This window comes from Zymoseptoria tritici, chromosome 1 (genome assembly GCF_000219625.1).
Source record: "Zymoseptoria tritici IPO323 chromosome 1, whole genome shotgun sequence".
Taxonomy (NCBI): domain Eukaryota; kingdom Fungi; phylum Ascomycota; class Dothideomycetes; order Mycosphaerellales; family Mycosphaerellaceae; genus Zymoseptoria; species Zymoseptoria tritici.
Window position 1 is genome coordinate 1,231,968 of NC_018218.1, and position 26,353 is coordinate 1,258,320.

The following is a 26,353-nucleotide window of genomic DNA, read 5'->3' on the forward strand; positions in this document are numbered from 1 at the left end:
ATGACACTTGGCTGAAAATTCACCTAACCCATCGAAGCCCCCTCAACGTTCAGCTCTCCCTCGCCCGGCAAACATACACATCCTCCCGTCCTCGCCATCGACACAACCACCGCATTCGCCATCCCTTGCCAGAACTGGCCAACCGCAAGCGACCATGGTCTATACGGCCTCACGACTTCCCGTGCCGACGCTTTTGGCCCAACTGGATGCGCAACGAGAACGACTGAGTCGCGACGGTTCCTTACAGGGCACAGACAGTGGTCGACTGACACTGCTTCGCGATGCTGTGGTCAGACATGACTGGTTTTATCAAATGCTCAGCCAAGTGTTTTGCTTGCATAGCATGCTTCCTGATATGCTGCCTCATGTGTTGCACCAGGTTCCTCCTCAGTCCTACAGCATCATTGGCGCTCTGCTATGCGCGAATGACAAGGTCAATCCGAGTCTGCTCAAGTTTTTCTCCGCCTTTCCGGAGCCGATCATGACCATTTACTCTGACACGTCGAATGCTCGCGAAGTCTACGAAACACGTCTTCGATCAATTGCGGTCTTCCTGCAGAAGCTGCCGGTGCATTGGGACAATCTAGTTGCTCAATGCAAGACGATGCTGGCACCTCCTTTGGTTCAGGATCTGGTAGGTATCTTGAACATGCAAAGTGAAGTCTTGCAGACGACATCTTTCAGAGCCATTACGCGCATGTTCTGGGGAATCGAGGTATGTCGCGATCGTTTAGATGAGCGCTCTATGGCTATCACATGCTGATTCGAACAGGACAATGCTGGCATGAAAGTGATTGAGGAAGTGCATATGATTGATCAGCAGAATTACTACCGCCACGGCTTCCGACGAAATCAGCAGGAGAAAAATCACGCATATCGAATGCTGACATTCGTCTACCAGCAATGGCAGATATACCGGCAGACGTATGGTCCAGGCGATCATCTCAACAATTTCAGCATGCCAATTCAGGTGCGAGAGTGTTTTGGTAAATGTCCACGCTCGTGCGCGCCTGCCGGTTCGCAAAGTCCCGCGCAGCCGCACCCCCCGCACGCACAAGAGACACAACAGCCAAATCGAAATCGACAGGTTGCACATCAGGCGCCAGCTGAAGTACAACATCTTGCACAACGTTCACCGTCACTTCAATCACAGTCTCAACCACAGTCTCGAACACAAACATCACCCCAACCGCAACCCCGACGGCAGCAACAAGCTCTTCAAGATCAGCGAGGTCAGCCAGTCACATCAGACATGGCTCGCATCGCCCAGTTCAACCATTCAGCCCGGAGTGGCATCGACAGCGCAAGCCTGCCCTTGCCATCTCCAGGTACGATGGCGGCACCACGAGGCTCAGTCACACTAGGAGGCAATCCTATCAAACGGCTGTACCCGTTAGCGAACAGTGGCCAGCGGCCGCAGCCTACGCATCCAAACTCCAACATTTCCGCCCTTCACCAGGCTCACCTGCGCAGTCCGAAGTTGATCCCACGAGGGGCGAGTAAAGCTGGCAACTCTGATCTCTATCGGCACGTCGTGGGCTATGGACTCACTCCGACCACAGTTCTGAACTCGACCCCTATACAGACCATGACCTTTGCTATGTCGCCGAGCACCATGGCAAGAGTTGCGAAAAGCACAAAATCGGCACTGCCAGGTGAGCCACCAATACGCACTGTGGACGAGTCCTCACTCATGTACCGACTTCGCTGTTGTGCCATTCCGCCGAATGGCTTCAACGATGAAGGTTCGTGGATCGTATCGGACAACTTCTGGCCGGACGGGATGACTTTCTCACTCAATGACACCCAGCTCGAGACTCGACGGAAACTTCACCACGGCCGCTACCTGCCCATCGACGTCACAGATGTGGTCCGAGAAGACAAGAACGAACTCCGCATTAGCATCAATCGCAAAGATGGCGCGGTGATCAAGGCAAGATATGCAGTCGCCATCGAGGCCGTCGGCGTCATTTCCCACCAGGAGATCAAAACAAGCCTGAAGCATATCTCAGCAGACGACTCACTCAAATCCATCAAGAAGTCACTCACCGGCGCAGACGACTCCGACGACGACATCGCAGTCACTTCCAGCGTCACGGTCATCCAGGTCACCGACCCGTACACTCAGACCTCCCTCGCCGTCACTCCCGTGCGCGGCTCCGCATGTCTACACCGCGACTGTTTCGACCTAGACGTCTTCCTCTCGCAACGCCCTCGTGCGGAACCGGGCGCTCCCACCGTGGTCGACTGCTGGAAGTGTCCGATATGTCTCGGGGACGTGCGACCTCAATTACTGGTATTGGACGAATTTCTCGTAGAAGTACGGAACGAGCTGGTGAAGCGCGGATTGAAAGACACAAAAGCCATTCAAGTGCAAGCCGACGGTACGTGGAAGCCGAAACAGGAGGAGAAAACAGGTGTCAAGTCTGCGAGTCTTGAGAGGGAGCTACAGCAGCAGACGAAGAAGAAAAGCGTGCCGCCGATTGAGATTATCGAGCTGGACTGATTGTTAGCGTGGGAATGTGGCGTTACTTTTAGGGGGCGTGTGGGATTGCTTTTTCTATTTTCTGTACATGATACCACCTTTGCGAGGGACTTTTCGGTCTGCGATGAATGCCGATGAGAGGCGCGTGGGCTACGGCGTTCGGATTGCGCGAAGCGCATCGTGTCTAGATTTAGACGGGAATGATGGGGCGGCTGGAGTCGCTGCAATGAACATGAGCAGTTGAGCCGCTTTGCGCACATTACAACAGACCAGACAAAGTGCTGGTGTAATTCTTGATCGAACCTGAATATCTCGTGACTCTGTTGATTCTGCCTTCTGTGTCTGTGACCGTGTGTCCGTAGACAACGTCCTGTGCTCATGAATCGTGACAAAACCCATGCATGCAACTCTTCCTGCAGTCATTCCCTGCTTCCCAACATCCCATAAGCGCTGTTCACGTCCTAGAATACCTGCTGCGGCATTCCTGCAGCGCTGTTCCGTCTGACTGCTAGTCCTGATGCCTCAACTCGATCAATAACTCCAATGCCAAAATGCAATGCACACCCAGCTTCGCTCCCCATCTCTTACCAACAACTCGCTGGTCTTTCGCAGATGGCACGAGCCGGGCCTCGGACCGCAGTGTCCAGGCCTTAACAGTGTTCTACTCTCTCTTCCGTCGACTTGGCTCCAGGCATCAAGTAATCATGTCGCGAATAAAGCATAAGGTCACCTCCTCGTGCCAATCCACGGCGGTCTCACGCTGGCGGCATCGGGTACAAAGCCATCAACTCCTCGATCTTAGGCACCAGCTCTGGAATGCGGAAAGGCTTCGAGACGACGTCGTCCTGTCGAGCACAAAACGTCAGTAAGACCACACAACATCAAACGCGCACGGCAAAAACTCACCATCCCAGCATCCAGCGCCGTCTGGACCTGTTCCGCCCTCGCATTCGCCGTAACCGCAATGATCGGCACATGACCCGTCAACTTGCCTTCCTTTTCCAATTCGCGGATCTTCCTCGTACACGTCAGGCCATCCATGACCGGCATCTCCTGATCCATCAGCACAACGCCCAACTCTAGCCGTTCGCCCTTTCCGCCACGCCAGTACGTCGACTTCATGAGTTTTTCGAGAGCTTCACCGCCGTGATTAGCGAGGTGGACTTCCGTGCCGATGTTCTTGAGCTGTTTCTGCAGCACACGTTGATTGACCAGATTGTCTTCTACGATGAGCACGCGCTTGACAAGGTCTTTGGGCTTGAGAGCCTGGCGGACTTGCTCAGCGCGAGGTGTGGAGGTCACCGTGCCGGTGCCGGTAAGCTGGCTCGCTTGACTCGCAGACGCGGATTTACCGCGCGAAGCCGCGTTTTGCAGTGCTTTTATACCAGACGCGGCTGTCGCGGAGTCGTTCTCCTGTGGTGGCGGAATTTTGCGCGCGGCCACGTAAAAGGCGAAGACGGATCCTTTGCCTGCTTCGCTCTCGACGCCGATCTCGCCGCCTTGGAGTTCGGTCAACTCGCGACTGATGAAGAGTCCCAAGCCCGAACCACCGTATTGCACGTGTGTGCGAGGCGAAGCCTGTGAGAAACGAATGAAAAGTAGCTTCTTCTCCTCTGAGCTGAGGCCCCTTCCAGTGTCGCGTACGGAGAAATGGATGAAAACCTTCTCACCGTCGCCCCATTCCTGCTCGCTCATTGTGTCCTTGTTCTTCTTGCGAGTAGGGAAGTACTTGACGGGACCACTGTTGTCGGGCCGTTGACTGGAAGCGGCGATGGTGACGGTGATGGTCCGTTTACTCTCGGTGCCGGTGAATTTGATGGCATTGGTGGTCAGGTTGATCAGGACCTGCAAGACACGGCTTGGATCGAATCGTACCCAGTCTAGGTCGAGAGTGCGGAAGGATTGGTCGACAACGAACTTCATCTGAATGTCGGCAGCTTGAAGTTCGCCTTCGTGCATCTTCAAAGCGCGCTGCACGACTGTCAGGGGTTGCGCATCCACAGGTGTGACGAGCAGGAGTTGCGAGTCGAGCTTGCTCAGTGTCAAAATGTCGTCCACGATCCGCTTCTGATGTTGACTGCACAAGCTGATCGTCTGTGCGGCGTCCAAACAGCTCGCCAGCAGATCATCGGGCATGTCTTTGCTGCCATCCTGTCTGAACCGTGCCAGTGAAGTGGCAATCTCATCCGAGCATTGCAAGATCGCCGATAACGGGTTCCTCATTTCGTGAGAGGTCATGTCGATGAAGTTCTCCTGCTGCCTCTTCAATTCCACTGCTTCCTCCATTTTCCTTGTCTGAATGCCTTCAGCCCATTTCTGCTGGCTGATATCTGTTATACTGCCGAAAATACTCTTCAAACGTCCATCATCATAGCGTTCTGGGTATCCAGAAAACAATACCCAAGTGTCGCCGCTGCTGCCATTCCGATCGTGCCATTGCGCTTTGAAGCGGAATTCGCTGGAAACCGCTTTCGTGTTGACCGCAAGATCTCTCCATAGCTGCTCCACAATGGGTTGATCGTCGGGCTTCACCGCCTGCATCCAGGTGTCCGCCATGTCGGAGTTCTTCGGCACCCGAGAAATGTCATACCACGTGTCGTTGGCGAACGTTATCTTGCCGTCGCTGCCTGCAATGAACATTCCAACGGGCGCGAACTCTGCCATGCGGGTGAATTTGGTCTCGCTCTCGATAGCTTCCTGAGTCCGGGCAGCCAGTTGCTCGGAGAGCTCGATGCGATCCATTGCCGCCAGCTTGGCCGCTCTTTGCCCTCTGCGAATTTCCTCCTCGAAAAGGACAACGGACGCGAGCGAGGTCCCAAGCTGACGACTCAATAGCTGTACGAACAAGCTGTAGTCATCATCGTAAGGTCGTCTCGGGTTGACGCCCATCACCAGGAATCCCAGGACCGCCTCACCTGTTGTAGGATGAATCGGGCAGACGACCACCGCTCTCACAGGATCGCCAAAACCTCGATTCTCAAGCCCTTCCAGCAGACTTTCGGGCAGATCTCGACTTCCGACCTCTAGTAGCACCGGCTTGTCCGTCTTCATCACCTCCCTGAACACCGGTCCGAACCCCTCCATTCCAGTTTTGAGATCGATCTGACTCGGCGTCGCCTGATGGTCCTCCGGGAACCCGAGTGAGCCCTCAAGCATACACTGCCTCGATGCGAGGATCGAGTTGGAATGCATACTACTCGTATCGCTGTCATTCTCATCCGTGACAGAGTAGAGCAGCAGAAACGGGCTGTCGTACTCGTTGAACTCGAACGAGCCGAGAACTTGCGCCCAAAACCCTTTCACGTCTCTCGCGGATGCAGTTCTCTCGCCCACTTCTCTCAATGTCAACATTCTCCGCTCAGCAATCTTACGGCGAGTCTTTTCGAATGCTGGATTGTAGAGACCGACGACACTGCCGTCGCGTCCAACCATTGGAATGATGGACCAGGAAAAATACGTCTCCTCTAGCGCATTACTACGGCGGATGAATAGACAATCGTCGTCTTTCATGGTCGCCTCACCTGTTACCTTCGCGGAGGCAAATACGTCTTTGACTTCGTCCCAGATCTCGGTCCACGCGCTGCGGTAGCTCTGGCCCATCAACTCAGGATGTTTAGATCCCGCCAGAACGATGTAGGCTTCGTTGTAGATGGCTATGTAGTCCTCGCCCCAGTACCTTTCGAAAAGTCAGCATATCAATGTGGAACGCACGTCCACGGCCCAATAACTCACATCGCAGCTGGATGAGGCGATGCCATGATGAGATTGCACATCTGCCGCAGATCCGCATTCCACGTATGTATCGGTCCAAGACTTGTAGCGGCCCAGTCAATGCTCCTTGCGAAGCGAATGTGCGAAGGCATACTGTCCGTGACTGGAAGACGGGTCCAGTCGAAAAACGGCGCGTCAGAGGGTACAGTGGAAATCTGACTGTCAGAGGTGCTTCCGTTAGTCAAGGCAACTTCTCTGCCAGTCGACGTGGATTTCATAGACCCCGGCGTGATGCCGACGCTTTCGGAAGGCATTACGTACGTTGCGCCAACTGGAAGGAGTTCGGTAGCGGACGAGAGATCGGGAGGAGGAATAAGGGCACTGGCAGAGATGGGTCCAGTCTCGATAGGATTGCTTTCGGGCAATTCCTCAATGGTAGAAAAGACTTCGGTGGGTCCTCGACTTGATCGCTCAGATGAGAACAATGGCCGCGGGGTGGTGGACGCCGCTCCAAAGTAGTCCGTTGGCTCTGGCGAAGGCCTTTGGGAGCCGGACAGAGACTCTCCTGGAGGAACACTCAAACGCATAGCAGCAGTGGCTGCTGCTGGAGGTGAATTGAAAGCACCGCTGATGATCCGTAATCGTTTCCTCAATGTTGAACAACTCCACGTCATATTCGCAAATGTAAAAGGCGGAAGGCACACATTCAAGCTCTCGCCGTTGACAGTCGCACTCAGCATCCACGCCTTGAACTGTAGAAAGGTCTTCACGCCAGGTGAATCGTTTCCGGGTGAGGTGCCTGAAATGATGCCCAGCATGCCATCGTAGCCCTTCAAGGACTGGTTCAAAAATACGGGGTGAAGAGGTCCAGGTCCATAATTTGTGCTGTCGCCCAGATCTACGATAAATGTAGGTCGCTCGTCTTGCTCCAATAATTCCACAATGCCTATAGAATTCAGCATACCGCTGAATCCAATTGTGCTCTCTCTTCCACCATTGCTGCTAGACTCAGGACTAGAGCTCCGGGTTGTGAATGCACGCTCCAAGCTCCTCCTCGGGTATGGAGCGCTCGTGGGTATCCCTATTGCTCCAACCCCAGGTGTACTGACTGTGCCGCGTGCCAAGCTCACCGTCTTAACGTGGCTCTCTTCCATCCGCGCCTTGCTGAGCATCCTTGCCGCCGCCTCGCCGCTGGAGAAGCGCGGCGGCAGCGCTGGGCGAAGTCGAGGACTATTGCTGAAGAAAAGTGGAGATGGAGGTTGATCGATGGCAAAATCGGCCGCGCCAAAATTGAAGCCACTGAGAGTGTGCTTCGGCCGTGGAAATAGTTTAAGTCGCTTGCTTGATGGGTCGGAAGTCGGTGCAACGTCGGAGGCGAGCTTTCGCTTGGAGGGTGCGGAGGATGGGGTCTGGGGTATGGGGTTATGGTGCTCCAGCGATGTACTTTCGAGGCGTGGACCCGCTGCGCTACTGTGGACGCGCTTTGTTGTAAGTGACCCGCTCGCGGTCAAGGGTTGGTCACCGGAAGCAGTCCATTGCGAGCGCAGAGGGGTGGTGTTGTGCGCGAATAACGGTGGCGCTGATGGAGGCGACGAGTGTGGTAGCGGAGTCGACGATGCGAGGTTGAGGTGGAGAGGCTCACTGCCGAGTGGCTCGCGGTGTATGGAAGAGGGCGCGCGGCGGTTGAAGGGCGACGATGTTCGCGGGGTGAGGTGAGTCGGCGACGAGATGGGGGCGGCGGGCGGCGGGCAGTTGCTGATGCTGTCTTTCGACGTGAGGATGGAGGGTTTGTCCGTGTTACTCATTCCTGAGTCGCAGCGGAGGCGGTCAAAGAAGTCCAACGCGCTGGTCCCCGAGAGCTCAGAGCCCTTAGCACAACACCCCCGTCAAGACCGAGCTGAAGGGCGATCGTCCGGGAGCGCGGGGCTTGTCAAAGAGACCGGGAAACGTGCTCGAGCAGGAGGATATGCAGCATTGTTGACGTGTGGTGGGGACGTGCAGACTCAGACTCCGAGCAGGCTTGTGGACGTTGCGCTTGACGTTGATTTTAGTGTGACGGGAGTGAGGTGCGCCACTAGAGCACTCTCGGGTCTATCCCCTCGGCGTGGAGGCTCATCGGTCGGTACGATAGAGTTGTACACTTACCTTACTTCTGAAGACGCTCTTCCCAGTGCCGGGGTCGGCTGTGGCTCCGTCGGATCTTCTGCGCCTTCTCCGGTTGTGACGGGCCGATCTCTGATTGCATCGAGATGTTCACGATCGCGCGAGTCTGTACAGGGCAGCTTGTGGCACGATTGAACGACAAGCGACAATCTCGAATAGCAGAAAGTACTCCTCAAGCCGACTGCCTTGACGACTCATCCGCACGCCTTATTGAGATGTCTCGCTATACTGCATTTTTACTACAAATGTTCGGCCGAGGCATTGATGCGCAAGTCAGGATAAAATGCCTTCTGTTCAGCCACGCCGTTGATGAGGCGTCTTGATTTGAATGCCAGCAGAGCCAGACATTCCGATTCATCGCAGTGAATCATTATCATTATAATTACAGCAAGACATGACTCTCCCCATTTCTCAAATCCACCCAATTCGCCGCCTCAAAGCTATCCAAGACTGTGACCACATCTCTATCCAGTGCATCCCCTTTGCCTCCTCTTCTCGCTTTAAATTCTTGCAACAAAGCATCCCGCACCGTCAGAATGTCCCTCTGCAAGAACCATGCGATCAATCCTCGACCTTTCTTATCCTCATCGTGAGTCCCGATCCAGTAGTCTGCATTCAACATCCGTTGTGATCTCAGTCCGTTATGCGAGCCAAGATTTATCTGCAGTGCCGTCAGACCTGTGGCGGTACCGAGCCGGACATTGTGCAGCCCGTGCAGCAAGGCGAGACATGAGATAGGAGGCGAGGCGTCGCGGACGATCTGGAAGTCGCTGCTGGGAAGACCGTGAGGTGTGTAGATGAGAGCTTCCGCGCTTTCGTCGTCTTCATTCGGCTGAATCGTTTCGTGATGCCCCCTTACCTTCCCATCAAAGGTATATCCATTAGTTTGAGCCGCTCGTACCTTGGCTGATCGTACCTGAGAATTGGCACGGCGGTTGTTGAACGTAATCATCATCGCTGCGTGCAGATCAGACTTGGTCAATCGACTGATTCCGATCCATTCCGGGAGAGGCGGTATGCTGGTATTACGCCAGTCGCTGTCGCAATCGCTGCCAAATTCGACAATCGCGGTGACTGAGCGGAAGTGCTTCCAACTCTCAATCATCTTCACAGCTTCCTTCCACGCAAAGATCGGCACGTTGCGGTTGACCTCGAGCAATGTCTCCTTGTGGCAGTGGTCCGTGAATTCGTGATTTATAGCGATCGCATCAATCAAAGACTCCTCCGCTGCGACAAAGTCCTCGAGATCTCTCGTCCGTCTCTTGTTGACTGCTGGCTCCGACTCCATAGCCGACCGTTCCACCTCACGAATCAGCTCTTCTAACTCCGCGATGGACTGTACTGCGCTGGGCGTCGCATGAAACTGTCGTGAGAACCAGCTTGCGATATCAGTCTGTCCTCCTCTGAACCACGGATCAATCAGGATGTTGTAGTAGAGTCTCGCGCCGTGCCTGACTGCCGCTTCCGGTCGAGGGATCTGGAGCAGCCATGTCGTGTCGTCGTTCAGGTGATGTAGGACTGGCCGGCGTGAGGCTAGGGAGTCAACAACGGAGGATCGGAGCTCGGCATTGAGCTGGGCAGACGGCTCATCGAGCGCCATTATGTGTGTTTGTTCGCAGCATTACAAGACATTGGTGCTGTCAAGGACGAGCAGGAGGCCTCGTCTGCGGTTGCATGTTTTGTGGCGATGTATTGCGAAGGAGCTGCCGTGATGCATTCACCTCATGCATGCTTCTCGCACGTGGCTAGCGCGAGAAGCTAGTTCTAGCGTGTGGGGGCGATATGACGGATAATGACCCGCTTCTCTGATCCTGGTCCAGAGCAGGTGCCCAACGTGCATCGCAACCCAACTTGAGTGTTGGCTTTGATACCCGAGCAGATTATGACATCTAGTTTCTCGACCTATTCACGCCATCACAGTCTACAAATTGATGTCCATGCTCCTCCTATGACCTGTTTCTGCATACCAACTATCCACCGCCGCAGCTATCACAGCCACTCCCTCCACTGGCCAAACTTCTCCTTCGCCGCACACTCTAATCACGACGTGAACGCCTGTGGAAACCGTAGCACTACCGAGAGCTCTTAGGAGGAAGCAAGAGTAGTACACCGGCCGCACTCAATACACCAGTTCAAGAGCATCGCAAGACGGGGCAGTCATAAGAGTGTGAAGACCACCAAAACAGCTCCAGCCGTCCCATACCACAGCTATGAATAATGAACAGTACCAACCACCAGCGGGACCTCCTCCTAGCTACCGACAGGCACAGTCAGGATCCCCGGATCGACCGCAAGAGGAGAGCAGTAGTAGTTCACGCACGTCATGGTCGTCAAGCGTTCCTCCCGCACGAGCTGGACTGGGATCCAACAATCCATATCGAGATGGCCCGAGTACAACCACTCAGGCTCGTCCACCAAGCACTGCACTATCGCCTACAATAGGTGGTCGTTCACCATCCGGTCAATCCACAGCGACCTCTTCCACGACGGATGTAACAATGGACGACGATGAATATGCCCCACCTCCGGGCCCACCACCATCACGCGTACCTCAATACCAGCAATATGCTCCACCTCCAGGACCTCCTCCCAGCCATACTACCAACAACTCTCATCCCTCTTCTCTCCGCGAAGAACCTTCTCCACCTCCGTATGATCCCTGGCTGGGACCAGACGATTCTCTGCGGCCTCCACCATCCTTCGCCGCCGTACAGCCTGCATCTACAAAGTCTCCGACTGGCAATGCGACATTTGATGATGCCGCTCGTGCTCACTTGTGGAGTCGCTACAACCCTCTCTTTCAACCCGCCACACATTCTCCTCAAGCTATTCACCGCATTCTGTCTTCTGATCTGCGCCTTACTGTCCCGCCGAATACAACCGAAGTCACACAATATCAGCCCGCCATCGGACGTACCTACATCCGTACGACACCCTTCCTCACAGATACCATCTTACTGTCCGATCTTCCTGTATACTCGCCCAACGCCCAGTCTCCTCTCATGACCGCCACTCCTCACACCATTTACTTCGAAGTCGCCGTCAAACACATCGGTGACCGCTACAATCCAGCAAACAAGACCGAGTCAGGACTCGGCATTGGCTTCGTTGCGCCTCCCTACCCGGCCTGGCGACTCCCTGGTTGGAATCGCGGAAGTCTAGGCATACACTCTGACGATGGTCGTCGGTATGTCGACAACTCGTATGGCGGAGTGCCTTTCGTCAACGCATTTGCGGCAGGCGACATAGTCGGAGTAGGAATGACATTCGCTCCGCCGAAACATGGCGACCGCGCAGGAATGCGAGCAGAGGTGTTCTTCACGAGGAACGGAACCAGAGAGGGCGGGTGGGATCTGTATGAGGAGCGGGATCAGGCGGCCGAGGAAGGCAATGTAGAGGGTCTTGAAGGAGAGCACGACTTGTTGGCAGCGGTTGGTGTGTTTGGGAGTGTGGAGTTTGAGTGTGTCTTCAGGAGGGAGGAGTGGATGTACAAACCTTGATGGAATTGGTCTGCCTTGAACGAAAGGGAATGGCTCTACGGGAACTTGTTACGCCGGGAATGTACAGCAAATCATTGGAGAGCCGTCATGTTCCTCTCAAATTGAGTCGGGCAAAGTGACCATCTGGAACTACAATCGGAAGGCTTTGGTCCTCGTGGCTTTCATTCGGACCATTTGGAGTCGAACACGCAGTAGCGACTGGTCTCCAGCAAATACTGCACACACCGCAGGGCTCTTTAGTGAAGCCGTGCTGATGTCATGTCCACGAGTGGACCATCTTTGGCACGTGCAGATCTACCCTCGCAGCCACGAGAACGACAGCTTCAACGTGGGAGGTGTCTTCGAATCCTGCAAATGAGCGGGCAGATATGCATGCACGCAAGCAGCAGTGAGATGGTCCTTGCTGTCGTGCAATGGTGACGATGGTGACACTGTTCAACACTTCGCCTTACGAACCTCGCCTAGCTGTGCGACAACGTCCCTCCAATGACCCGGGAGACTTCGTCAACCTGGCATCGGCCTTCAAGATTCCCGACGATGGTGGCACTGCGCGCTGCATGCTGGAGCTATAGCTCTGCAGTGGAAAGAGTGACGTGGATGATCGCACGACAGTTCGGCATGAAGCTTGCCGTATCCCAGCCCACCGCAGCACGTCCTCAACATTGCAGCCGAGTAATGATTTCTCGAGTGAGATCTTCTCACTCGGCATGATGACCACCGCGGACTCATGCCTCCAACCGCTGTCGATGACCCCGCATTGACTGTGCAGTACGTTTCACAGTTTGACGCCTTCCTGTGACGATGAACTGCCGGAAACATCACGCCGAATTGGGAAAACGCTATTGCATGGGACGCTTGCGGCTTGCCTGCCGAGATCTTCGAACACCGAACCGCAATGAGGACTTCGCTGTGACTGCGAATGCCGCTGTTCCTTCGCTGAGGTGAGGTACAGATCTGGAACCAGGCAGTACAGAAGCTTGGAGGGTCTTGCGGCGAGCGAGTCGATGGCCGAGGCGTCCAAGCCGTGCCGTCGTTGTGAACGATCCTCATTAGAGCTGCCGAGCTAGTGACCATTTCGGGCAAATACAGGTCGATTTAGCTTTGTTTGATCCCTGCCGTCACCATCTCGCTCCACTTCTTTGTTGAAGATCATTCACTCCTGGCATCCCTGTTGTCACTGTTGTTCGCAGCCGAACACAATGACTTCCCCCGAAAGCTCATGATTGTTCAGTGAGGTACTTTCCACAGCTCCGCGATACTGCCTACCTTACAGATCTACTCATGCCTGCCCTATTTTAGCATTCCGAACATCATCAGGATTTGATCTACGGGAACAACAACCAAGCATTCCGGACGCGGCGCTTGCCACCACACGATCTGACTCGCGGCCCAACACATAATCGCGCATCGCTCTTGAGATCTGGTGTTGAATTGCGTGACTTTTTCACAACGTTGTGAAAGCATCTACATACTGCGATCATGCTATTCAAGAATGCTTTCATAGCAGTTTTCGCTGCATCATTCGCTTCGGCGGTTCCGTCAGTCTTGTTATTGAGTTTTCAAAGTTGATAAAGCGCTGACGAATTGTAGACACAACAAGCGAGGGCCGTCGGGCTTCGACTGGGGCAACCAAAAGATACGGGGAGTGAACATTGGTGGTTGGCTTGTATTGGAACGTAAGTGGTTGGCGTAGCACTCGCCGACACGCTTCGAACTGACAACGCTCGCCCCAAACAGCTTGGATAACACCATCGATCTTCGAACGATTTCCCCGCGAACAAGGCATCATCGACGAGTACACTTTGACACAATCTCTGGGAGCCGACGCAGCCGTTCAAAGCGTTTTGCGACAGCATTGGGATACATGGGCGACATGGGCGGACTTCAAGAAGATTGCAGATTCTGGCTTCAACGTCGTACGGATACCGATCGGATACTGGGCCTACGACAACTCAAACTCTCCGTATGCGTCCGGAGCAGCCGTGTACATGGATGCAGCGATCGATTGGGCAAGATCAGTAGGATTGAAGATCATGATCGATCTACACGGTGCACCGGGCTCTCAGAATTGCTTCGACAACAGCGGACAGAAATGTGCGACACCGGGATGGCAGCAAGGAGATACTGTACAACGAACGCTGGCCGTTCTACGGACCATACAAAGCAAATACGGAGCTTCCTCCTACGACGATGTCATCGCCGGCATCGAGCTCCTCAACGAACCACTCACACCCTCTTTGAACCTCGACAGCTACAAGCAATTCGTCCGCGATGGGTTCGGCCAACAACGGGACGCCAGTCAGTCTCGCGTTGTCATCATACAAGATGGCTTCCAACAAACCTCCGCCTACAACGGCTTCCTTACGCCCTCTGATGCCAACGCACAGAACGTCGCCATTGATCATCACGAATATCAAGTCTTCACCCCCGAACTCGTTGCTTTGCAGCCTTCGCAACATCGGCAATACGTCTGCAACAACGCCTACGTCTGGAACGCCGGCGACAAGTGGACCTTTGTCGGCGAGTGGAGTGCCGCCATGACCGATTGTGCGAAATACCTCAATGGCTACGGCGTTGGAGCAAGATATGATGGATCGTACCCGGGCAGCTCCTACGTCGGGCAGTGCGCGGGATTCAACGATATTAATGCCTGGTCGCAGCAGCTGAGGGACGATACGAGAGGCTATATCGAAGCCCAGTTGGAGGCTTTTGAGAGGTGGTCGGAGGGCTGGGTGTTTTGGAACTTCAAGACGGAGGGTTCGCCCGAGTGGGATGCGTTTGCGCTGATTGATGCTGGCGTCTTTCCGCAGCCGTTGACAGATCGGAAGTTTGGGACGGCTTGTGCTTGATCATTTATGAACTTGAAAGGAGATGAGCTTGCCACGGGGTTGGAGAGGGCATGATTTCATTGGCCATGATGCTGAGAAGGCCTCGTGAGGCTGGTCTCAGATGGCGGTGACTGACTCATTTACTGATACCCGATCTGCGTACGACTGTATTCCGTATTGTACTGTCTTCCTCACCATGGTTGCGGTCGATGTTCGCTCGCATTCTAAGCTTCCTGGCCATGCCAATACTCGGGAGTTGGAGAATAGCTATTCTTGCAAAGAAGAGATATGTGACACCTTGCCAAATCCAGAGCTCGAAGCGGGCATGGAGGGTGAAGCGCCGGAACGGGATGCAGAGCCAAAGCCTCCCAAGGAGACAAGGTCAAGAAGGCCAAGAGCAAGGCAGGCAACAGTACAGCCACCGTTGATGCCGACAAGAAGAAGGGCTCCACAGAACATGCCCTTGAGCATACGGAGTAAAGCTGCGAATGCCATCATCAGAATCTTGCACGGCAATTGCATACTGTTTTAAAAATCATTCACCCCGAGGTCTACGTCTTCCGTCTTTTGCTTGGCGACGGCGAGTCCGCCTTACTCTGTTCCTTGCTCGAACTCTTCGACTTGCGAGCACCACACGCCGCATCGGCCGTCTCCGGAACGTCCTCGCTCTTCTCCTCGCTTTCCGCCTTCAAATTTTGCCTACTCTCGGTTGCCTTGGAGTCAGCGTTCGTAGCGGACGAACGAAGAACCCTTTCCGAGGGTGGCAGAATATAGTCAGTACCCTCGGGCCCTCCGAGATCGTCCATCAGCCTTGGGCCTTTGTTGCTGCGGCGCGGCGGAGCAGCAGGAAAGCTTGTCTTGCTCCTGGGAAAGGGATTGTAGTTCAAGGGCAAGCCCAATACGAACTTTCCGGTGTCATATGACGGGGGGAGTTTGTAGTCTTTCCAAATTCGGTCGTCAGCCGCTGCAAATCGAAGACCCTTCGCATGGTCGACTGGGCCATCTCCACCAGTGAAGCTGTCGATTTCACACAGCAACTCGTCCATTGTCGGTCGGTCCTCGTCGTTGAATTCTACGCAGCGGTCGATGAGGTTGATGAGATCTTTGCTGTAGAAATTTCGTGCTGTGGCGTCCAACTCGGGTTTCAATTCAAGTTTGTTCGGGTCCGACCAATCAGTGGATTCCATGTCGAATCCCTCCTGCTGTCGGATCAATGACCATATTGTCATGCCGATGCCAAACACCTGTCATGGAGTAATTAGAAGAAAGGAGGGAAAGACTTGTGGAAAACCCTACGTTGGTCTTTGAACTCAGCTTCTTCATACGCCCTCGCCTCGTAAAGAGAAGTTGGTCTTGTTCCTGATTCTGTCAGTGGAGGTAGCGCTGTGAAATTCATGGCGATGCTCACGGGTGCCCGGGTATTCGGAGTACCAGATCTGTTGAAGCTCTCGGCTGTTCTTGTATCCTCCGGAGACAACAGAATGGAGAATCCAAAGTCGCCGACTGTCAACAGTCAGTCAGGAGCTGGGTTAGCTCATCGTGTATATGTGGGCTTACGCTTGGGCTCTGGGTAGCAACAAAAATGAGTGGTCGAAGCAGGGCCAAGAAACACTGCAATTGGTGTCAGTACTGAGACCATGAGAGAGCTAGTCTTCCGCAAGCGATCATTCTGCGCATTGGACACATATCTGTCAGGGAATAAGCCGACTCGTGGGATTTACCATTGCTCAGCTTTATGTCTCTGCGAACATATCAGTCAAGCGTATTAAAATCGATGAAAAGGCAAGATACCGATGGACTATCGTGCTCCAGTTCGAGTGCGCCGGACCATCCTTGGTGAGCGCTCCTCTCTCCATCAGAATTCCTGCAATCGCCAAAGTCCAGAAGGTGTACCTAAGACCGAAAGGTGAAAGGGTTAGCGAACCCTCGGACGCAAAGGGTTTTAGCCAGTCTAACATCCGCAGGCACAGCCGGAGAGACAGATCTTACCATGCGAACGGCTCAGGATACAGGGCGGCATTCGGAATTACAATGTCCGGAGTTTGCTTCCGTTTCATGCTGTCGATCAAGTACGTGCGAACATTGAGCAACTCGAACATGTCGTCATGCGGACAGTACTCGAGATACAGGCGATGAGAGCGGTTTTTACGGCTCAACTTCCAGTTGCGCAGTTCCACAACACTTCCTGATCCGGTTTTGTTCCGCAAATCTTTCATTGCTTGGATTCTGGTTTTCATCGTCAGCTCGATCGGCTTGCAGGACGGTGATTGTACTCGACATACTCGATGGGGATGCTGTTCAAGTCCTCCGGTCCCCCGTCATTACCAGTCCAGAGCTCCTTGCGGTTCCAATGATCGGCAGTGCGCCCTTGAAAGATAGTATCCTTCATCACAAGTCGCTTGGCAGACCATTAGTCCATGCTCCATGGTCAGCAAAGTCTGCAGGGCAGACTCACGTCGATGATGCGTCCGTATGCATTCTGCTTGACATGCAGTGTCGCCGCTCCAAAGCTGCCTTTGCCCACTGCCCACGGTCCCACCCAACCCAGCCCGAGATTTCCCTGAGCGATTCTCTTCGCCTCTTTCCGCTTCGCAAGAACTGCGTGGTCCGGCTCTGCCATTGCGTTAACGGTTGCTTTGATGTTCTGGAGCTGCGCGTTGAAGTCTTTCATCCACATGTCAATATGTCCATTGCAGCCTGAATTTCGAATGTCGTGCCTTTTGTCCAAAGCCGACATGTGGTCCTTCAAGATCTGTAGAGTAGGCAAAACATCTTCAACAGCTTGCTGCCACGCCTGAAGCGCATCATGTTGGTCCTCCAAATTTGGCGTGTTGACGTCCGCCGCGAAATGTTCGTCGACAAGCTCTTTTGCCGAGACCACCGCTTCTGCTGCTCGTTGCCACTCCCGGACTACGTCCGCGAGCGACTCCTGCTGATCGGAGTCCAGCTTTTTGGACCAGACTCGGTCCAGCCTTGCCTTCATGGGGATGGAGATTTCTCGCTCATTTTCAGTGCTCCAGGCCGTTGTTCGAAACTCGAAGAAGATCTCCCTGTTAGTCGGTGCCATATCTTTCCTGGGTCGCGCATGAACTGGTCGTCCGATTGATTGTGCGCTGACAGACATCACCATCCATACTCGAGAACACAATGTACGACTTGCCTTTGTCTTCTTTGATCAAGAAAACCACTGTTAGCATGCCCGCATCCGGGTTGGGATGCTTTGTTGGTGCTTCACGGTGTTTGTCTGCTTCAAAATCGCCAACGTGTTGCCTCTGTGCTTGGTCCTAGAGGCTACGAGATATTTAAGAACGACTCGAGCATTGACATGTCGTCGTGTAGCAAAATGATGGACTTTCTTCAGCGATGCCTTGCTCCCAGAAATCGGATCCTTCAATCGATGGAAGGAGCCTGTGCCCACTCCATCATCATAGATACGAGTAAATAAATAATGCCCCCATGGACGCTTCCCAGTACCCCTCAGGTCGAGTGACCGACTTGAAAGGACCACGTCAAGACAGACTCCCGAGCAAGAAGGCGCCTGCGGCTGTTCGCACGCATTCTGAGGGACGCCTCATTTCAGATTTGATGTCTGGATGATGTGTCGCAAGCCACAGCGATGGTCGTCAAGCGTCGTCTCTGATCGAATGTGATGCACTTTGAGGGTTGAGGTCGTAAAATAGGAGGAGGAACGATCTCCTAGTCTCGGTAAGATATTGCTGTCGAGCGACCAAGAAACGAAACCGAGACCGAGACCGAGACACGTCTGCCTACTGGCGCGTCTCTCGGGAGGCTAGCGCAAATTGGCCTACTTCAGGCAAACATCCCTCGTTCATCAATCACTTCACCAACATTCATCCTCCTTCGACAAGTCACCAGACGGAGCGACTGAATAATCCGGGATGGAGCTTACTTCTTTGCGGCTGCAACAAGCTTGAAAGCTTCAACAACACCCATCTCAGCCAGAGAGACTACCGCCTCTGCTGACATCGACGCATTATAATCGTTCGTAGAAGCGCATCATCTGGACAACCTCGATCTATTCCCCCGACACCGAAGGTCACCAGTCAACATGTCCAAAATCGAGAAGCTCTCCATCCTCGGGGTGCGGTCTTTCGACCATCGAAAGGCCATGTCCATCGAGTTTCATGCGCCACTCACTCTGATCGTTGGTATGAATGGATCTGGCAAAACAACCATCATCGAGTGTCTGAAGTATGCGACAACGGGCATCATGCCACCCGGCTCCAAGGGCGCAGCTTTCATTCATGACCCTGCCATGGCCGGCGAGAAGGAAGTCATGGCTCAGATCAAAATCTCATTCACTTCCACGGAAAACATGAAGATGGTCTGCACGCGCAACCTCCAACTCACAGTCACCAAGACCAAGCCAGCCGGCACTTTCAAGACACTCGATGCAACCATCGTCATGCGCAAAGCTGGAGAGCGCAACGTCATCAGCTCCCGTGTCGCCGAAATCGACACCATGATGCCCAGATTCCTTGGCGTCTCCCGCGCAGTACTGGAGAGCGTCATATTTTGCCACCAAGAAGAGTCGTTGTGGCCCATGTCCAGTCCCAAGGACCTCAAAGAGAAATTCGACCAGATCTTCGAAGCGCTCAAATACACCAAAGCCATCGACAACATCAAGATCCTGCAGAAGAACAAGAAGATCGAACTCGTACAGCTCAAGGCGAACGAGGAGATTGCGAAAGCCAATAATGACAAGGCGATCAAGCTGCAGAAGAAGCTGCAGACTTTGACCGATCAGTCGGATGCTATGCGCGATCAGGTCAAGGAGTATGGAGTACAGCAGCGAGAAGCTCAAAGTCGGGCCTCGGAATACTTCAAGAAGGCTGGAGAGAACGAGCTGATTGTGGGAAAACTTCAAGGCAGGCGCATCGAGAAGCAGACCAAGGAGGAGAGCGTTCGCAGCCTGCGCGAGAATATCGTCGAGATGACCGACAGCGACCAGCAATTGGAGACCATGCTGCAGCAGTATGATGAACGTGTCGAGGCATACCAAGACGATTTGTCCGCGAAGAAGGGTCAATATCAAGCACTCGAAGGTAACATCCAAAGCGCGCGCAATCGCCGCATCGCCAAGGAGCGCGAATGCGGGTCCTTTGAGGCCCAGAAAGAGAGCTACGATCGACAAGTGGAGGGACGAAAGCGAATGATCAAGGAGACTGCTCGAAGCCACGATATTCGCGGATACGATCTTGAGATTAATGATGTCCAAGCAAAGGCCTTCATGGATCGCATTACGAAGATGGCGCGCGAGCAGCAGGAGGAATTTGAACAAGCACGACTCGAATTGCAAGACTTGCTTCAGCAGCAACAAAAAGAGCTCAACCGCATCAACGAGCGGAAATCGGCTCTCGGTCAGTCAAAGGCTACTGCTCGTCAAACCATCACAGGTTACGAACGCAAGATCAGTTCTATCCAATCTCAGCGGAATCAAATCGATGTGGACGAAGGTGCTCGGGCGGCGTTGGAGTCTCGCCTGCAGGAGAAGAAGGGTCAGCTTGCAAAGCTTCAGGAGGCTCTTGCGTCCGCTGCTTGGGACACCAAAATTGATGGTGACAACTCTGAGCTGAGGAGGCTGGAAGATGTCAGGGAGAAGCTTGATGCTGAGTCTGCAGATGCGAGCCGCCGTGGTGGCGAGACTGCGCAACTCGATCTCTTGAAGAAAGGGATACAAGAGGACCAACGCAGCCTCGACACCATGACCTCTTCGCATGGAGACAAGCTCACGACTGTGCTCGGCAAGGCTTGGTCACCGACCACAATCGAACGAGACTTCGAGCGCGCCTTGAAGGCAGCTGATGCTGAATTGGAGGAAGCCAAGAAGCAGAGAGACGGCACCAACAGCGAATTGGGGTTCCTCAACTCCAAGCTCATGGAGCGACAAGCAGAATTGGCGAACGCGAAGGAAGACCTCAAATTCGCAGAAAAGATCGTCAAAGAGGCCTGTGGGGAACGACCACAGGAGTATCTGGCGGTGATGAAGCGGTTGGAGGGCGAACGCGACGTGGCCAAATCTGCCACGGAGAATTTCGGTCAGATCGTCGAGTATCTTCAGAGCTGCATTGACGAAGGAGAAAGGGTCAATGCATGCAAGACGTGCTGCCGAGGCTTCAAGAATCGCGCCGAGCTGAGCAGGATGATCGAGCAGGTGCAGAGGCAGCAGCAGCAACAGAACGGAGAGGACACAAAAGACGAGTTGCAAGACGCCGAGGAAGCATTGGACCTGGCCAAGGGAGCCAATTCTCAATACGAGGAGTGGGAGAGATTGAGCACGAAGGAGATCCCAACAAAGAAGGCCGATCTCGCGAAGCTTGAGCAGGAGCGTGAGAAGCTTGTGTCTCAACTCGAAGGTCTGGACACCATCTTTGCAGAGAAGAGCTCGAACAAGAGCAGCGTGACGAATGTGGAGCGCACTGTGAGGAACATTCAGAAATACGTTTCTGGCATTGCGGAGAAGCAATCTGCGGTTGATGGTCTGGAATCGAAGCTGCAGAGTGTTGGCGCATCTCGAGGCATTGAGGCTGTTCAAACTGATGTCAAGAAGAACAGCGAAGACCAAAAGTCCGTTCGCGCACGCATCGCCGACGCCACCCGGCAACAAAGCAAGGCGACGGCAAACGTGAATGCGCTCCAGCTGGAGATCAGCAACACTCAAGGCAGCCTCAGTAAGGCAGACTACGAGCTCAGAGAGAAGAAGCGACTCGATGCGCAGGAAGAGGAGTACAACAAACTCACGGCTGACCAGCGCGACAGCATCAAGAAGTGCGACGATGAACTGCAAGGCCTGTCAGCAAAGCTTTCCACCGCCCAAGCCAAATACGATGAGATCTCTAGCAGTGGAGCCGATAAGGACCGCGAGCTGCAGGCCAAGTCGAGCAAGATGGGCGCGAGCCTCAACAAGTTGAAGATGGCCGAGTCGGAGATCAAAGCATACCATGATCGTGGCGGTGATGAGCAGCTTCGCCAAGGCAAGCGCGCTGTCGAAGACCTCAAAGCCGAGGAAGCACGCCACGAGGCGGAAAAGACCGAAGTCATTCGCAATATCAAAAAGGCCGAGGAACTGCTTCACAATCACGCCGACACGCGTCGCAGCATCTCCGACAACCAGCGCTATCGCCGCGACCTCCGCCAGCTTAAGAAAGTGGTGGAAGAGATTGCGGAACTGGAAGAGCACAACGCAGAGAAGGATCAAGAAGAGAACAACAGACAAGCGCAGCGATGGTCGATGCGCATGAATGAGATCTCCGCCAAACAGTCCAGCGTCATCGGCCAGCTCAAGTCCCTCAGCGACCAGATTGAAGCCGACATTGAAGAATACAACGTCGACTACAAAGACGCCGCGGGTTCTCTAAAGAAAGCCCACGTCTACGTGGAGACGACCAAGGCCGCCATCGAAGATCTCGGCCGCTACGGCTCCGCACTCGACAAGGCCATCATGAAATACCACTCCCTGAAAATGGAGGAGATCAACCGCATCATCGCGGAACTCTGGCAAAAGACCTACCAGGGCACCGACATCGACACGATCCTCATCCGCTCCGAGCACGAGACCGTCAAGGCCAACAAGACCTACAACTACCGCGTGTGCATGGTCAAGCAAGACGCCGAACTCGACATGCGCGGCCGCTGCTCCGCGGGCCAGAAAGTCCTCGCGTCCATCATCATCCGCATGGCGTTGGCGGAGTGCTTCGGCGTCAACTGCGGCTTGATCGCGCTCGACGAGCCGACGACGAATTTGGATTCTGCGAATATCCGCGCTCTGGCGACGAGTTTGAGTGAGATTATCAAGATGCGGAGACAGCAGAGCAATTTCCAATTGATCATCATCACGCACGACGAGGAGTTTTTGACGCAGATGGGCAGCTCGGATTATACCGATGACTACTTCCGTGTTTTCAGGGACGAGCATCAGTTGAGTCGGATTGAGAAGCAGAGCATTTCGGAGGTGTTGTAGTGGGTGGGCAGAGCAGATTTCAGGCGGAGGAAAAGAGACAGGTCGCAAATGATCGCCTTCATGGGAAAATGCGCAACTGCATTCAGTGGGAAAGCGTTTTCGCACAGCATAGCATAGCAGATCATAGCGTGAGCATATTTGTACGCATCGATAATAACGAAAGACTTCACGGCCGATCATGGACACTCAAACTCTTCGCACTTCATCACAATCGAAGGCGGCGCGTGTCTGCATCTTGTACTCAATGGAAAGAGCGAGACGAGGACTAGGACGACGGAAGCACGTGAAACAGACGCAGTAGAAAGCTGTGAATCTCGTGAATAGCATGCTCATCTTGCGGATCAGATGCTAAGGTAGCTAATTCTGGTATCACAATCATCAAATGCCAGCAGAAAATCTTCCTTGAACTCCTTCCAGCCTCTGTACCAGACCACTTCGTCGCTCCACTGTGACTCAAACCCTTGCATATCGTTGTAAAGCACCGTCCATCGTGTTGAAAGGGACCTCCACGAACGCCATCCTGATCCACCGAACTCCATATTAACGCTCGCCTGCCCTGCTCTGGTATTATTAAAAGGAAGCAAAAATTACAAAACACCTCGTGACTCCATGAACTCCATTCCCGACGTGGCGGACCACAAGCTTGTGATTCACTGGACCACACCGCATCAACGATGTTCTGCGTTCGAATGCTTCATCTTCCTCAAGCCAACCATGAGCAGAGCTGAGTGGCCAGAGGGCTACTCAACAAGGCAATCGAGCCGACTGTGCCGAGAGCAGCTCCCGCCATGACCTTGCCCGCAGCCAAAGCTGCCTTCTGGATGACGCGACGCTTGTTGAGTTTTGCACGCTCAGTCGAGGCGCGCGCAACGACAACGCTACCGGTGCGGTGGACCACAGGGGCTTCGATGGTCTTCTTGGTCGGTGGCTCGGTCGGATGGGCCTCTCCGGCGGTCATCTCTTCAGCCTTGCGCTTGTTCGTGTTGGAGGAGGCAGTCGGCATCGAGACAGCGGCATTCGCAGTGGTCCGTGGTACGGACATGCCGATATTGTCGACAAGTTCATCGATTGAGATTCTGTTCTTCATGGTCGGAGCCGAAGGCTCAGCTGGCCGCGCTACATGGGAGTCGAAATGTCTCGAGAGGTTGGGGTCATCCGCGAAGTGGAACTGAGGTGCTGGCTGAAATCCACCCATCGAGCGTTGCTCGTAGGGAGGTTGACCGCGCAGGGCGAATGGGTCGAAAAGGCCATCGAACTGAGAGAGGGGCTCGTACAAGCCGGTTGGGCCGATGTCGAAACGACTGCTGTGGTCGAAGTCAGTAGCCAGATTCGTCACACGTCCAAAGTCCGGGTATCCATACGTGTAGTTCTTGGACTTGAAACGCTCAGTGTTGGTCTCCGCTGGAGGCTGCGAGCTGCGGACTGGATCGTAGCGCGGCTTTTGGAGAGTGGCGGCGGCCGGCTGCGACTGAGAGACCACGGGAGCAAAGCTGATGGTCTCGGTGCGATCGACATGCTCATCTTCATCAAAGGAGGTACGGCCGAGCTCTGGAGACAGCTCGCGGTCCTGCTCCTCATTATCGGACTGGTCGTCAGAGCCGCTGTCGGAAAAGCCGTCGTTGAAACCGTCGTTCCCCTCGTCGTCGAAGCCATCGTCCTCCTCATACTCGAAACCGTCAACCTCATCGACATCGTCCAAGGGACGAAGGGCAAAGCATCCCATGTCAGCCAGCTCCTCGTCATCGAGTTCTGCCATTGGTTTCGAATTTGCTTCGGATGCGAGATCATCTTGCTGGTCCTCATCTTCGGAGACAGAATATTCCATCTCTGCACCAACACTCTCCTGGCCCGAGGGAGGCATCACACCAGCACCGTCGCCGGTGACTGCTCCAGGTACGCAGAAGCCGTCATCGCTCTCGCTATCTTCATCATCGAGATTGATAACCTTACTTGAGACAGCGCGAGACACGACCTTACTTGGGCTCGCCGAGCCCGTATCGAGATCGATGGGAGCTTGCTGGCTGCCCAACTTCATCTTCAAATCCTCGGGTGTGGTTTGAGCCGAAGTGTCTTCCTCTTCCTGGTCGCTCACAAAGGACATGCTGTCGCTCTCCAGATCTGAAGCGTCGGAGACGGATGGTACGCGGAAGCCGCGCTGAACTGGAGCTGAAGTCGTGATGATAGGGTTGGTGGGTTGCTGAAGAAGGCTTGGAACACGAGAGAAAACCAGAGAAACTCCTTCGTGGACGTCTGTATTGAATGGAGGGTTAACAGAGTCATAAAAAGTCAAGATACGTGGGCACATACGTTCACCTTGGGTGACGCGCTCGCCTAGTTTGATCACGTCACCAGAGACCAGCGTGAATGGCATGCCTGGTCTGAGACGTTTGCTGTTGACATAGGTACCGTGCATGCTGGAACGATCGGTGATGGTGATTTGACGCTCGCTTGGCAGCCAGGCATTTGTCGCACGCAGCTCGGCGTGTTGGCGGGACACGACGGGACAGTCGAAGAGGGCATTATCCTGCGCTTCCTTCAGGTCCTTGATCTTTGTTCGGGACGCACGACCGATGGTGCGAGGGCTGCCAGAGGAAAGGGTGAGGATCCGCTTGTCGGTGGAGGCGGTCGACTCGAGGCGGACGGTGACGGCTGGTGAGAGGTGGAGGTCAGTGAGAGACTTGAAGGAGGCTGTGGCGGCGGCGGCAGAGCGCGGACATGGAGACTCACAGTAGGCGTTGGTGGCCGATGGAACGGCGGACGAGGACGTCATGGTTGCGAGAACCAGTGGTGGCATCTTGTCGTGTGTGCTGAAGTCGATGTCGACGGCGATGTCGTCGTGGTATCGGAATCGAAGTGCGTGCAGTGGGTGACTGCGAGGTGGAAAGAACGTCAGTGATCGAGTCGTCGAGGTCAGTGACGAGGCTGTCGCAAGTGAGGCGGCCGGCGAGAAGCACTGCAGTGCAACACGACAAAGTGACTCGGTGTGCGGAGATGGAAGAAAGTGAAGTGGTGAAGTGAGGTGTAGGAGGTTGCAAGGAAGGCTACAGCTGAGCTCGGCGTGAGGATGACTACCTTACCTTACTACGATAAGAGGGGCTCCCGTCGAGAGCTTCGAGCCAGGCAGCAGGGGGGATGGTCAAGTGACGAACACCACTTCACTTCACTTCTCTGAGCATTTTCTCCTGAATACTATTTCATGAGATATCACTCACCCGTTTCGCTTTACGGTCACTTCACAGCAGTTGCTGGTCAATAGATAATGAGAGAGTGATTGTGTTCGAAGACTGGAGTTTCAGCCAGACCGAGATGTGCTAGTAGTGAGGAAATCCCGGGCTCGGACTTCTTGTTGCGAGCGTGGTCTTCACGCCTTGTACCGTCCGAAAAGTGGCCCTTCTTGCCTGCCCGAGGACTGACAACAACGTCTTGCAACTTCCTCGACTCATATTCGACGTCGATCACTCGAGCTCTTGTGGAGTCGTGCTCCGATAAGAGGTTCTTATCTGAAACGGCCCGCTCCCTCGCACTAATTCGACGCTAGCTTTTGCCCCGCCAAATTAGAGTTTCGGCTCGCTGAAGTTCGAGATTTTGAGGAATATCAAAGACGACTCATACGGACCACTCTTACATGGCTGGAATGAGAACCTCTCTGCGACACTCAGCCCTCAGCATGATCGACAGCAACCAC

The 26,353-nt window shown here is 54.2% G+C and overlaps 7 protein-coding genes across 7 annotated transcripts; 3 read left to right on the forward strand and 4 right to left on the reverse strand.

The window, feature by feature from the left end:
* Positions 1-3,046: 3,046 nt before the first annotated feature.
* On the reverse strand, positions 3,047-7,608 carry MYCGRDRAFT_52186 (uncharacterized protein; the record flags this gene model as incomplete). Its single annotated transcript, XM_003857609.1, has 5 exons — positions 3,047-3,330; positions 3,392-6,161; positions 6,218-6,258; positions 6,901-7,162; positions 7,205-7,608. The coding sequence occupies 5 exons, from the start codon at positions 7,366-7,368 to the stop codon at positions 3,241-3,243; spliced, it is 3,327 nt and encodes a 1,108-aa protein (XP_003857657.1).
* A 1,133-nt stretch (positions 7,609-8,741) lies between these two features.
* MYCGRDRAFT_33464 (uncharacterized protein) lies at positions 8,742-9,959 on the reverse strand (the record flags this gene model as incomplete). Its single annotated transcript, XM_003857608.1, has 2 exons — positions 8,742-9,181; positions 9,290-9,959. The coding sequence occupies 2 exons, from the start codon at positions 9,957-9,959 to the stop codon at positions 8,742-8,744; spliced, it is 1,110 nt and encodes a 369-aa protein (XP_003857656.1).
* An 898-nt stretch (positions 9,960-10,857) lies between these two features.
* On the forward strand, positions 10,858-12,217 carry MYCGRDRAFT_106883 (uncharacterized protein; the record flags this gene model as incomplete). Its single annotated transcript, XM_003855948.1, has 2 exons — positions 10,858-11,794; positions 12,090-12,217. 2 exons carry the CDS (start codon positions 10,858-10,860, stop codon positions 12,215-12,217), a joined length of 1,065 nt encoding a protein of 354 aa, XP_003855996.1.
* Positions 12,218-13,338: 1,121 nt separating this feature from the next.
* On the forward strand, positions 13,339-14,708 carry MgEXG2 (putative Exo-beta-1,3-glucanase; the record flags this gene model as incomplete). Its single annotated transcript, XM_003855949.1, has 3 exons — positions 13,339-13,397; positions 13,450-13,535; positions 13,597-14,708. 3 exons carry the CDS (start codon positions 13,339-13,341, stop codon positions 14,706-14,708), a joined length of 1,257 nt encoding a protein of 418 aa, XP_003855997.1.
* Positions 14,709-15,238: 530 nt separating this feature from the next.
* Positions 15,239-17,670, reverse strand: MYCGRDRAFT_106884 (uncharacterized protein; the record flags this gene model as incomplete). The annotated part of the gene is made up of 8 exons (XM_003857607.1): positions 15,239-15,931; positions 16,096-16,190; positions 16,245-16,298; positions 16,409-16,428; positions 16,479-16,580; positions 16,677-16,913; positions 16,970-17,085; positions 17,143-17,670. 8 exons carry the CDS (start codon positions 17,668-17,670, stop codon positions 15,239-15,241), a joined length of 1,845 nt encoding a protein of 614 aa, XP_003857655.1.
* Positions 17,671-18,756: 1,086 nt separating this feature from the next.
* MYCGRDRAFT_106885 (putative RAD50) lies at positions 18,757-22,668 on the forward strand (the record flags this gene model as incomplete). Its single annotated transcript, XM_003855950.1, has 1 exon — positions 18,757-22,668. One exon carries the CDS (start codon positions 18,757-18,759, stop codon positions 22,666-22,668), a length of 3,912 nt encoding a protein of 1,303 aa, XP_003855998.1.
* Positions 22,669-23,371: 703 nt separating this feature from the next.
* On the reverse strand, positions 23,372-25,646 carry MYCGRDRAFT_106886 (uncharacterized protein; the record flags this gene model as incomplete). Its single annotated transcript, XM_003857606.1, has 3 exons — positions 23,372-24,828; positions 24,976-25,317; positions 25,396-25,646. The coding sequence occupies 3 exons, from the start codon at positions 25,460-25,462 to the stop codon at positions 23,372-23,374; spliced, it is 1,866 nt and encodes a 621-aa protein (XP_003857654.1).
* Between the last annotated feature and the right edge of the window lie 707 nt (positions 25,647-26,353).